The sequence below is a fragment of the Hydra vulgaris genome, chromosome 05 (genome assembly GCF_038396675.1).
Source record: "Hydra vulgaris chromosome 05, alternate assembly HydraT2T_AEP".
NCBI lineage: Eukaryota > Metazoa > Cnidaria > Hydrozoa > Anthoathecata > Hydridae > Hydra > Hydra vulgaris.
Window position 1 is genome coordinate 23,353,245 of NC_088924.1, and position 14,256 is coordinate 23,367,500.

Here is a 14,256-nt window from a genome sequence, read left to right on the forward strand (position 1 = left end):
TGTCTAGCTGATTAGAACGCTTTTAAGAAAAACGCTTTTGTTACAAATATGTTATGTTAAGAAAATTTTTTACAGAACTACTTGAAACAGAGTTTAGAAACTTAGGAAAAGTATCTTTAGACAAATTTTTTAGTTGTTCTTTGAAACCAAAAAGTCTTTTGTTTACATTTAAATATATTATGAAATTATGATTTGCTTAACGAATATGAAATTTTGACCAGTATATTGTTTTATTTTTTTAAACTTTCGTCAATATCCAAAATTATTTGAAATAGGTGGATTAAAAAATCTTTTTGACAATTCTGTTCAATGGCTTTTTTTCAATTTGATTAAATATAAAGTTTGTTTGACTTTCATACTTAATACTTTTGTGCTTTAATGCATTGAAACTGAGTGTTATCATCGCAATATACTTTCCTATATAATTTATATAAAACTGAAAACATTCTAGACCAAAATGAAACAATGAACTTGTTATTTTAAAAAAAGAACAACCATATTAGGAATTTCTTGTTAGGTTTACATTTATTTATTGACACTTTAGTTTTATTATTTTTTAATTGTAATTATAGTTAAATAAAAAATTGAATTTCAAACAAATTTATAGTAAATTTTTCGTTTTCCTTTCAAAATATTAACCTCCATTTTTTTTTTTGCAGACCAAAACAATTTAAAACCCACAAATATTTTGTGGATTTAAATATATAGATAATTTTGTATGATAATGTTTTGTGTATTCTTTGGAATAAATACATTGATACATTGGCAATAGGAATACCAAGAACCAAATTTAAATATATCGACTGGGGACAGGTGTTCGTTCAGGGTTTTAGTCATGCTTAAAGTTATAAAAGACAAGTAAACTATCATTTCATTAAAAAGTATTCAGTTTAACTAGATGGTTTTAACGTCGCGTAAATCAAGTAACGTTCTAAACAGACGGAAGGAGAAAGCAGTGGTAGGAGAGCTCATGTATCACTATAAACAACTCTAAATCCACGGCTGGCGCAAATGGTGTGTGATATCCGCCCCCTAACCCCTATTATGTAATTTTAGTTCATTATGACTGCAAATTTAGGTCTTTTAGACCAGCTTATCGGCATATGTGAATCGTAAAATACAGTTGACAAACTTGGGCTTCGAGTACTGTCGGCTACTGTTAAAAGCGAGGAACTTTTTTGTTTAAACAAAAAAAATATTAATGACTTTATGGCATTTTTGCTGCAGTCGAGGAAAATCCTGGATCCGCCCCTGATATATATGTATATATATATATATATATATATATATATATATATATATATATATATATATATATATATATATATATATATATATATATATATATATATATGTATATATATATATATATATGTATATATATATATATATATATATATATATATATATATATATATATATATATATATATATATATATATATATATATATATATATGTATATATATATATATATATCTTAGGTTAAAGGTGCATATTGTTACAAATATATATGCGTATAAAAGATATAGCCCAAAGTCGTTATGACTTGGGGCTACCTTTAGTTATGACTTTGAGTTAATTAACAGGACCAAGACTACTACACAGCTCATAGCTGAGGAGGCCGTGCTCTATCTATGAACGAGTGAAGTTCTCTTTAAATATAAATCATGGTAAAAGTAACACAAAAATTATTCTCCTTCTTCTCAAGACTGCACTCTTTTAGATATAATTTCTTATCAAGTAGGTGATGCACTTTCTCTTTACCCCTCTGCCAATTTTGTTGTTATTAGTGACATCACACTGAATGGTTAGGCCCTAAAGCCACTGACACTGCTGACACGAAAGTCTAAAATTTCTTAATCACTTACTCAGATAGTTAACATCGTTTTCTTGAAAGTCCGAACCTTTTACTTTCACTCCTTGATTTATCTCATGTCTTTGACCCTAGTTTGTATAAGAATTCTCCTTTTTCTATCTTTAGCGGTTGTGAAAATGTATTAATCTCAACTAATCTTTCATCTTGTACTTCTTCTTCAGACTAACTATTCTTCATTTCCATGAAAATTTAGCAGTACCTTAAGGTTCTATCCTTGTTTCTGTTTTGTTTCTTATCTTTAATAATGATCTTCTTGACAACCTTACCTCTAATAAGTAGCTCTTTTTGCTAGTGACTCAACTTTATGCCCTTGTATTGACAAAAGATCTTCTTTTTTGATCGTTTAGAACAAGCAGCCGATTTTGATCCTGATCTCACTTTTGTATCAGTTTAAGGCTTGTGGTGGCTTGTGAAATTTAACTCCAACAAAACTACGCAATATACTGCAAGCAAATATCGCAATACTATCAACATTCCCATTTTAATGAATGGCAACTCTCTCACTTAGTCCTCTTTTTTACATCTTCTTGAATTATATTTCAATATTGACATTTCATGGAAACCATACATCCAATCGATTGCTAAAGTAGGCTAAACATTTACTCCTGATACAACTCTCTACCTCTAAAAATGCCTTATTTTTCCATGTATGAAATACCGCATACTTTTGTTGGTTCTTCGAATGACGCTTATTCTTTTTAAGATAAATTCCTAAAGCGCATTGTAAACGTTCCTTGACCCACTCTGTCTCCTAGGTTTGAGTCTTTCTTTTATCGTTATAAATTTGCATCTCTTGTTCTTTACTACATGTTTGCTGGTAAACGGAGCTATCATTTCTAACTCCATCAATTAAAATTCATTCTCGTTTAACTCGTCATTCAGCAAAGTCTTATTCAATACTGTACCTGTTCTTACATGCTCTAAAATCATTTTTTTGTCTGGCTTAATTCCCGAACTTTTTCTCTTTTGAACTACCTCTTAACTTCATGTTCTTCTAACTCATACAACCCACAGCTTTTCAAATTTTCTATCAACCTTTTCCTTGTTTTAAAACTCTTTTTTTTCCTAGTATTTCCTAACTTAATAGCGGTTGCTTGTAGCATTGTTAGTATTAAATCAGAATGAAAAAAGCGAAAAAAAACAACTTTAAATTATAAAAAAAGTATTAAAAAAATGAGGACTTGGTTAAATTAATCACCACACGAACTTTTTAAAATTATTAATTTTAATAAAAGTTTTTATTATAAATCACCTTTAAGAACATCTTTTTCTGCAACAACTGGAATTTTGAGAGTGCTAAAACACTTGACTATACTTCGAAATGTTTTGAAAAACGTTATTTTGTAACCAGATTCCACTTGACTTGATACTTTCAAGGGAATGTCTAGTGTAAAAGTTCCTTGTGTAGGGCATTTAGAACAAATGATGGTTGCTGTAAAACTGTGATTGAATGGTTGAAAGGATTGGATACTTCCATTGAACTAAAAAAAAATAAAAATCAGTTTTAGCTGAATCACATGATGAACATAATCTGTGAGAAATTAGCTAGCAAATAGCTAGCAAACTTTAGGCGATTTATTTTTCTCACAGTATTGTTTTTTTGATTTTTTACATCATAAAAAATATATTTTTCAGTGTTAGTTCTAGTATATTAATGGTTATATTGGAAATTTAAACATGGCGTTTTTATTACAACATTATAATAATAAAATTAATATAAATTAATTTTATTAATAATATAATTAATTTTGTTAATAATAATAAAACATCAAACAATACGAATTCTCTTATTACAAATAATAATTTATTTTGAGAAATTTTGACTGGGTTATGGACACCAGCATAATCAGCTCGTAAATATTACAAAAACTTTTGAACGTTAAAAAACAGTTAAATAAAAAAACTATTTAACTAACGTCAGCAGTTGAATGGATTCTTTTTTCGTTACCCAAGAATATAAAAAATGGAGTCCGAAACTTAGTTTTGACAAGTTGCCCATTATCGAGATTTATTCCGAAATTCGATGGAAAACATTGGTGCCTCTGTATTAGACCCGCAAGCCGCCGCCATTAGCCGCTAGCCGTTGCCAAGCACTGCTTTATTTTTAGCCAGCTGTGAAAAATGCCTTCGCCAGCCATGAAAATAAGTCGCCATAGCCAGCCGTTAAAATCATAGTTAGTTAATTGATTTAAATCTTTAAATAAGTTTATGTCCAATTTTTTTTTTAATTTTATTTTATCACCTATCACCAATTATGAGTCTCGTGTTAATATACCGTATGTTCGAATACCTTAATCTTCGCGCTATAAAAAAAAGTCTCTTGCAGTCCAAAAACAGTAGTCAATGTTTATCCATAAAAAAAAAGAAAAGTCGTGCGCAATTTAAATTTTAAAATGAAAAGAAACAATCATTCTAAAGGTCCGAATTATCATTATTGTTTGTATATATATATATATATATATATATATATATATATATATATATATATATATATATATATATATATATACAGTTCGTGAACGATTAAATAAATTTGTTTCCATTGAAAAAAAAAACTGGAACAATTTGCTTGCTCAAGGATTTGAGATGGATTCCTGTGTCCAACAGCAAATCTAGGGCTGCTACATCCAAAGCATGGGACTTCGTGGGTCAACTAATCTTGAAAGATTCAAGAAACCAAATTAATCAAAATTATTTATTTAATAATCAGTTGTACTGCAGATACTGTTTCGAAAAGCAATCACGTGTCGATGAAGGTCGATTATCAAAGGTATATGTTACTTCAACAATGACATCTTCTGGTAACCATCTAAACCATGCTGTTTTTAAACATGGAAAGACTTTTGAGCAACCAGTTAGTTCTAAAATTACTAATTGGGTCCGCACTGTACAAAACAATAAACCAGCACAAAGCCAATTTGAATTCAACAGAGATCTTTGTCTGTTAATATGTTTAGATCTTAAGCCATTTAGTTCAGTTGAAAGATCTGGGTTTAAAAGTTTTTGTTCAAATAATACAGCGTTTCAGCCCCCATCATCTGACTGTATATCTGGATCTGCCCTAAAAAATGTTTATACTTCTGTTAAACAAAGAGTCTCAGAAGTTCTACAATCATGTGTAAGTGGAACTTTGATGATGGATGGTTGGACTGACAAGCGTAATCGTTTACCTTATTTTGGAATTCGTTTAAGTGTTGTGCATGATTGGAGATTTAAAATTTTCACATTGGCTGTTCAGCCAGTGGAGTCGCACTCTTCTGAGCAACTTTATCGATTTGTTAAAACTGTTTTAAAAGAATTTTTATCTCAAGATAAGCCTTTTTTATTATTTAACACAACTGATGGTGCAGCTAATATGAAAAAATTATCAAAGCTATTAGGCCATGAACATATAACATGCACCGCACATGGAATTCATCTGCTTTTAACCTCGGATGGCTTAAAAAAATTTCAGCATTAACTTTACTAGTAAGCAAATGCAAAGAAGTAATAAAAGCTTTACATTTTAAGGGATATATGCTATCGAATGAAATTGAAACTGTGAAAGACGAGGAGTTGTTTAAAAGAATTACAACTCATGTTGACGAGCTAATAGCTGATGAAGAGAATCCAATTCTGGATTTTGAAATTGAAACTGAAAATGTAAATGAAATAAATATTTATCTTAGCATTTGTGATAATCAATCACCAGCCTTGCTGTTTTGGAAAAATAATGCAGAAAAGTTCCCTATTCTAGCATCCATAGCCAAGGTAGAAGATAATTTTATTTTTGACATTAAACTAATACTAGTGACAAAAATAACAGCAAACATTAATTTTTTTCTGAAGTTTAATGTTGCTTATTTTACATAGTTTCTATTGTTTCAGGTTTATCTTGCATTATCTTGCATTGTTTATCTTGTACCTGTTGAATGCCTTTTTAGCACGACTGGTTTAATTTTGAATGGAAAGAGATCCTCCTTGGCACTATTTTGAATGAATGCAGTTTGTTTCATACACGATAACTATCCAAATGCTGGTCTATGAGCTAAGTCTTGCATTTTTTGAATTAGGACATTATTTATGTTTTTATTTCATTTTGATTAACTTTGTATTTCATTTATGAATATTTAATACGTGCAAAAGTTTGTTTTGTTTTGGTTATTGCTGTCAGTATTATACTTGTATATATGTCGTTATTATACTATAAATATATTTTATATATATATATATATATATATATATATATATATATATATATATATATATATATATATATATATATATATATATATATATACATCTGCATAGCAATAATAAATTAAATTAGTAAAAACATTTATCTAATTTTTGATTACTTTAACACTGTGTTTCACCATCAGTAGGTTTATCATGATTCTTCCTGATGAACCTACTGATGGTGAAACACAGTGTTGAAGTAAATAGCCAGCTAAGCAGCCAAAAAAATCAGGCGGCTAGCCAGCCACAAAAATGTAGGCTAGCCTCTCATGCCATCAGCTAGCCGGTCAGAATTTTTTTTAGCCAGCCATGAAAGTAAAATACCGTGGCTAGGAGGTCTACTCTGTATTTCGAGTGCTTCTCGTACTTTACGGTCGAATTTTTTTATTTCAGCTTTAAGAGTTTTAGTGCAATTGTGTATTGTATTGCACCCTGCAATACAATACACAATTGAGACAGAAAACCATAACAAAACTCTGAATTTTCTAGATATAACAATAATAAATAACAGCAAAGATAAGTATGAGTTAAAAGTATACAGAACAGAAACCAATACAAGTATTCAAATAAAACCGCACTCGAACCATGACCCCAAAACATTGTGCGCAATATTAAATGATTAAATTCACAGGGCATTCTCCATATGCAGTGTTTTACATTAAAAAATAAGATAAACTTTCTTATTTTAGTTTTTAATGAAAATGGATTCACCGAAAGCCAACTAAAAAGTATGGCAAATTAAATTAGGAAAAAACGGTCCGTAAACAACAATAGAATTCAATCCGAGAACAATGCTTTCCTAACAGTATCATTACCGTGGATACCTTCGCTATCACCAAAGTTAAGAAAAATATTTAGAAAAGTTGGCTATAGAATAGTTTTTAAATCAAATCCTAATTTAAGAACAATATAACCATGTAAAAATAAATCTAGATTGCCCCAAAACAGCCAGCCTGGTACATATTTAGTTGAATGCAATTGGTCAAAAAATTATGTAGGAGAAACAAAATTACTAATTAGACCAATAATTCAACAACACCAAAAAGTTTAAATGATGGCAAACATTATCAGTCAGCAATTGCAACACATTATTTTTTCAGAAAAAGTTTTGCTCCGAAAAAATAAGTTGAGAGAAAACTAAAACTCTTGAAGTTGAAATAAAAAAACTCGACCGTAAAGTACGAGAAGCACTCGAAATACAGAGGCACTAATGTTTTCCATCGAATGGCGAAATAAATCTCGATAATGGGCAATTTGTCAAAACTAAATTTTCGAATCCATTTTTTATATTCTTGCGTAACGAAAAAAGCAGCAATTCAACTGCTGACGTTAGTTAAATAATTTTTTTATTTAACTGTTTTTATCGTTCAAAATTTTTTGTAATATTTTACGAGCTAATTATGCTGGTGTCCATAACCCAGTAAAAATTTCTCAAAATAAATTATTATTTATAATAAAAGAATTCGTATTGTTTGATGTTTTTCTATTAATATATATATTTATATTTATATATATATATATATATATATATATACATATATATATATATATATATATATATATATATATATATATAAACTATATATATATATATATATATATATATATATATATATATATATATATATATATATATATATATATATACACATATATATATATATATATATATATATATATATATATATATACATATACATAAATATATGTATATATATATTGATATATATACGTATATATATCAATATATATATATATATAGATTTATAATAAGAGTAAAATTAAATTATTATTTATAATAAGAGAATTCGTATTGTTTGATGTTTTTCTATTAATATACATATATATATATATATATATATATATATATATATATATATATATATATATATATATATATATATAAACTATATATATATATATATATATATATATATATATATATATATATACACATATATATATATATATATATATATATATATATATATATATATATATATATATATATATATATATATATATATATACATATACATAAATATATGTATATATATATATTGATATATATACGTATATATATAAATATATATATATATATATATATATATATATATATATATATATATATATATATATATATATATATATATACATATATACGATGAATAATTTTTTCTTCTTCATCCAGATTCAAAAACTACAGCTTTTGGGAATTAAAATAATGGAAAGATTAACAAACGAACAACGCATTAAAGTTATTGAAGAGTATTACAAAAATGTTTGTGTTATTAGAAATGCATTTAGAGCACTTCGCGATTGCTTAGGTCAATTTAATTGACCAACCATAGGAGCAATTGGAAAAATTGTGGCAAAATTTAATGAAACTAGATCAGCGACAGATGTGAAAACACCAACTAGTACTCGCTTATTTCGTTCAGATGAGAACTTTGCTGCAGTACGCGAGAATGTGGCCGAAAATCCACGCACTTCATTTATTTACCGTGCACAAGAATTGAACCTCTGAACAACAATATTAAATCGAATTTGAACAAAAGATTTGTGTATGCACGCTTACAAAATTCGTTTTACTCAAAAACTGAAGCCTGATGACCGTTTGAAGCGCCGTACATTTGTCAATCGGGTACGAGAGTAAAGGCAAGTCGATCCTGCTTATGCGCAAAAATTCATCTTTAGCAATGAAGCCCATTTTCATCTTTCCAGATTCATGAATAAACAAAATTGTCGCATTTGGGCTGATGAAAATCCAAAGAAATTTGTTGAAAAGCCACTTCATGCACCAAATGTCACGGTAAAGTGTGCAATGTCTGCTAACGGAATTATTGAGCCATATTTCTTCGAAAATGATGCCGGGAATTCTGTAACTGTGACAGGCGAGCATTATCGTGCCATGATTACCAACTTTTTATGGCCTGCATTGAGTGATGTGGATTTTGAACACAAAAAAAAAATGGTTTTATTGCTCAAATAACTAGACTGGCTGGTCGTTTCATATAAAAGAGAACCTGGAGGAACAATGGTTTCATTTTGATATGTAAAAGAAAGAACTACTTTTTTTGGCGTTGAAACAGAGTCTCTTATTTTCAAAATGTCTTTTGTGCTAGAACTCTTATTCAGTTTGAACTCTTTATATATTTTATATAAAGCATTTCAAATGTCATAGCCATTCTGGATACATAAATTGAAAGTAGTAAACTATTCTTTTGTTTCATAAGTATCCCATACCAAAGAAGCAGTGTTAATGTCAAGTTCTACCAAACCAGTAACGTGTGTTATTTTATATTTAGACATATTTGCAAGCTTATCTTCTTGATTCTAATTAAAAATCAAATTCCTCTTAAATTGCATTTTATGAAGTTGTTACTCAAGAGTCAGTTTCAATTGGAAAAGACTTCATTCATGAAGATCATTCTTGTAAAATAGCTGTTTAATGGAATATTTAATTTGATTGTAACATGTTTTAAATGAACCAATTACTGTGAAATCTAGAGACTAAAGCCAAAGTGAACAATGTGCTCGCATTTATACTCTATGAATATTAATGTTTGATGGCAACAGAAAATAACTTTACCGAATTATGAAGAGTGTGGCGATCAACTATAAGGACTCGTGGCCTATCTCTACCTATGTTAGACAAGAAGGTATTAGTGAACTAAAGATATGCAATCCCTTGCTTGCTCCATCCTATTTCCCTAATTCTCCACTTGGAGCCTAGCGGTACATCTGTAGTATTGAAATATTAAAGAGATATAATTTTTTTTCCTTTTGCTATCAAATGCGGAGACTAAACCACATGCATTTTTTATAGTAGCAAAAATGGTTATGGTTTCATGTTTTCCAGGCGTGCGAGATTGAAGATGTTTTGTATCTTTTTATAAAATAGTTGTTGGAGGATTAAAACGTAGCCCAGACTGATCTATATTCCAAAACAAAAAAAAGATGGAAAAGTGTTTGAGTTCTCTGCAAAAGTTTATAAAGCGAATAAAAATATTTTTCGACTTTAGTTACAGACATGCATTGATGGCAAACTGATGAAGAACCTTCAGGTTTTCGCAAAACTATTTTTTTATGTCGCTGATTGAATAAAAGCCACCGTTATTCTGAAAGAGTTAAATGTTTAAACTTTTCGTGGCTAAATCTGAAGCATATGTTTTAAATTGTTTTTTCAAAACTCAAACCCAAGTGAAACTCTTTGAGCTGCGTAATTAACTTGCTAGATCTCAAAATTACTTGATAATATTATACTAGGTCCAGGTCCGGCAGCATGAACTGAACCTTCTCTGAAATATTTAAAAAGAGTTGACCGCGAAATACTTAATTATCTTCCAGTTTCTCGTTGTGAGAATAAATTATTTTTAACAGCTGTAATTGCATTTTTCCTATAAATGCTGGACCACTAAATTCTCTTTACTTTTTTCACTTTCAGAGTCAACGTTTAGTAATAACTAGAAGTAGTTTTCTCTGAAAGTTATTTTATTCGTTCTATAATTATTCCCATTATTTTTGAAATCAACTAAAAGAAACAGTGTGAAAAATTGTATAGTTGAACTTTCATACATCTTATACACATACATACGTAAAATGAAGACGTTCACCAATATATATTTATATATATATATATATATATATATATATATATATATATATATATATATATATATATATATATATATATATATGTAGGAATATATATTAGTGATATTTAAGTTAACGTTAAGTAAAATTAGAAGAAAGACTAATCTATATTGTTAATGTATATGAAAACTAAAATTAGGAATTATTTTAAGCACGAAAACTGAAATAGAATTAATTATTTACATCAGAAATGAAGTTAAAAGTAAAACTATTTATTCAAAAGTAAAATTTAACAATAAAACGTTTTTCCAAAACTTATTTACACTTTCTTTATTGTTGTTGCACAAGTCTTACTAAAAATCTGGTGCATGCTCTTTGGCTTGTTTGCCATGCTTTGAATTTTTTTTATAACAAAAGATTACGTTTTTATAACAAAAGATTACAAATCAACATCGACTGCGTCAGGAAATAATTTACTACTCAATTTGTAAAATATTTTATTTATAATCCAATAATGCATAAAAATTTTTAAATTTTCTAAAAGAAGCCTATAAAAGTGCGTAGAAGTTTCCAGTAGCTAAATTTGTAATATTTTAAGGTTAGCCGAATTTAAATTTTATATAGTGCAATTTGTCTAAAATAAATATACTATTATCGGTCCATTAAAAGAACGATTAATCCTAGAAATCCGAAATAATAGAAATAATGCGAAACAACTTAATTGTAACCAGTATTAGTAACCAAAATTATATAACCGTTATTACCAATAACTAATATTAGTGACCAAACTTAACTATGAAGTTATTATTCCATGGTTATTTTAAATTGTATTAGGTTAACCATGATTTACGTAAAATTACCGAAATTTATGGAAAAGTGCCAAAATTGAAAGCATTGTAATGGTAAATTACAACAAACTTACATTAACAGTAATTTAAAAAAAAATGCATATTTATTTTAACTTTAATTCACATATTTACTCATAATTATAGTAATTACAACACTAATTGCAAGAACTATAACTTTAGTTTTTATATTGCAGGGTCTGCAACACTGAAAAAGCGGATAAACGTCCGTACTTCAGTCGTGAAGATTGTAGATGAACTACAATCTTTACGACTGAAAGACTTTTTCATTTGTACAAGCAAAGTAATAATTTGTCTCAATGGTTGGACAAAGAATGATCTCACAGTATTGTTCTTCAGAATATGTGAGTGTTTCTATGACAACACCATTTATCAAACACGATATGTTTTCCTAAGTTTGACGGCACTCCGATATCCGCACATGGGTAATATGCTTGCATAACGCTTAAAAAATGTCTTGACCATTAGGGTATTAAAGAAGATCAAGTTATGCTTATTGTTTTACACATTGGATCTAATATGGTGGTATATGTATATATATATATATATATATATATATATATATATATATATATATATATATATATATATATATGTACATGCAATATAAAAGTTCATAACTTCTAACAGCAGTTTAGGATTAAAATGATTAAAATGTTCATTATAAACCGTAAGCTATGAGTTTCGCTACCTAATCTAATAAGTCGAATCATGGTAGCAGTTATTTAAAGATGCCTAATGTTTAGATCAGTTATGCAGCATAAAAATCTTTCTTTTTACTCTAAGTTATTTTTATTTCATTTTTACCATGATCATCAAGACTTTTATAAACTAATGTTTATAAAAGTCTTGATGAGCAGTTTTGACAGTTTGTTCACAATTGGACCCCAAGGGTGATCCTTTGCGACTGATAAAATCTTTGATGTGCTTGAAGAAGTTGTGTGTTTTCGGTGTTACACTAGCACTAGCTAGCATTAAATAAAACCTTTTAAAATTTTCAATTGTGAAATTTCCCCTCTTATTTCCCTCACAAAATTGTTTTACACGATTCGTAGAGTACTTGTGGTACCCGAGAGTCACTGATATTGATATTTGTCTAGTACAGTTGGCATATTCAATCTGTTGCGAAAGTAGTGTAAACTATCTTAAGCATTTTTTCAGGCAGTGTAAGCACAAATGTTGCCAATTTTCATCGTGGATTTGGCATTGTGACAAAACACTAAGTCTGACTTTACTAAATAAGACTATCCCCTTTACAAAATTTAATTTGAATTTATATTCAATAACCATTTATTAACATACTTTTAAATATTGTTATTCACAAACGAATCAAGGAAACAATTACTTATATTACAAAGATAAAACTGTTACACAACTCTATCCTTTAACGGCAAATTATTTAAACTAATGACACTTGTCATACTATTTGTCAATTTAGATGAAATTTTATTTGATGACAGATTTCTACATTTTTAGATTTGTTGCTAGATTCTACATTTTTAGATTTTTGTTGCTAGATTTTTAGATTTTTGTTAACAGATTTCTACATTTCTAGATTTTTGTTGCTATTCAAAGGAATATTTTCCCTTCATAATTATAAATCATATAATTTCCCTCTGACTTCTAAATTTTTTAATTGTCAATTATTTTACTTATCTTATCTAGAGTTTTACATCTTTTTTATGTAGGTATCTTTACAAAAGTTTTTCAACCATTTACTAACATTTCCATGCATTTTGACAGTAGTTTATATCTTAAAAAATGCTGATATTTTCAGTTAAACCGCATTTTAAATAGCAAATCAATATTTTGGTCCATAAAGTGAAAATGGTAGTTGTAGCAGTTAAACAATTATAGCAAAAGATGTTGGTATTACATAGTAGAACACTCATGTAACCATTATTTAAAAAATAGTGACCAAAACATCACAGTAATTAGTAACATTTTAAGGTATAATTTGCAAAAAAACTAACCAAATAAATTTAAACTGCCATAAATACTAAACCAGTCAACCAATCTGACTGAAAGGTTATTAAGAGTTTAGTGTGGTCTTATGCCACATTTGCATTGAATTCTCATTTTACAGGTGTTTTTTTTATCGCACTATATGAAATTAAAACTTAACTTAACTTCAACTTTCAAATTAAGGCGGTGAAAAAAAGTGAATTTTTTATATTTAGCTCATTTAATAGACTATTTATTGTAGATTAATAATGTAAAAAACTTATTCTCAACTTACTTTATAATTTTTCAATAAGTTAACTTGATAAAAAAAAATTATTTACAATTGATAAGAATATTTAATCTTCTTTTGCGTTATTTTCCGTTTTTTAATTTTGCGAAAAGTTGTTTATTTGTGAACATAATATCTTGAGAAGCAGAAGCGCGAATCACTTCAAATTTTCAGGAGGTGTTTATTTAATTATTCTTTAAAAAATTACATACCTGACAACAGCATATTTTTTAAATTCTGCTCCATATTGTTCTAACTACTTTATCCTGTTTATAAACCAAAATTATAATGTGCTTTCACCCTTCAATCTAATCAAAAATTAGTAACCTCAAAATAAAGGTACATACTTTATTTTGGCCTTTTCGGGCCTTAACTTTGTGATGAATAAAACAGTGACCCGTATCATTTTCCAGATTGTGAATTTCGAAGGTGTTTACCCAAAGATGACGATAGTAAAATACCTCT

At 28.1% G+C, this 14,256-nt stretch overlaps 2 protein-coding genes across 2 annotated transcripts in view; one reads left to right on the forward strand and one right to left on the reverse strand.

Annotated features, from left to right (window-relative positions):
* The window catches only part of LOC136080700 (uncharacterized), a 123,260-nt gene that overhangs the window by 27,465 nt on the left and 81,539 nt on the right, over window positions 1–14,256 (reverse strand). The window contains exon 7 of the mRNA XM_065797689.1: window positions 3,131–3,359. Within this exon, the coding sequence (XP_065653761.1) occupies window positions 3,131–3,359 (229 nt within the window). The remainder of the gene's footprint in view (window positions 1–3,130; window positions 3,360–14,256) is intronic.
* Window positions 4,395–6,022, forward strand: LOC136080013 (uncharacterized). The gene is made up of 2 exons (XM_065796651.1): window positions 4,395–5,628; window positions 5,746–6,022. Exons 1-2 carry the CDS (start codon window positions 5,275–5,277, stop codon window positions 5,851–5,853), a joined length of 462 nt encoding a protein of 153 aa, XP_065652723.1. The 5' UTR covers window positions 4,395–5,274; the 3' UTR covers window positions 5,854–6,022.

Bases quoted from the DNA above. Each gene is read 5' to 3' on its own strand.
- LOC136080013 (XM_065796651.1), top strand. From the start codon at position 5,275: ATGCACCGCACATGGAATTCATCTGCTTTTAACCTCGGATGGCTTAAA. The intron at 5,629-5,745 runs GTAGAAGATAAT...CTATTGTTTCAG, and splicing joins TTCTAGCATCCATAGCCAAG to GTTTATCTTGCATTATCTTG.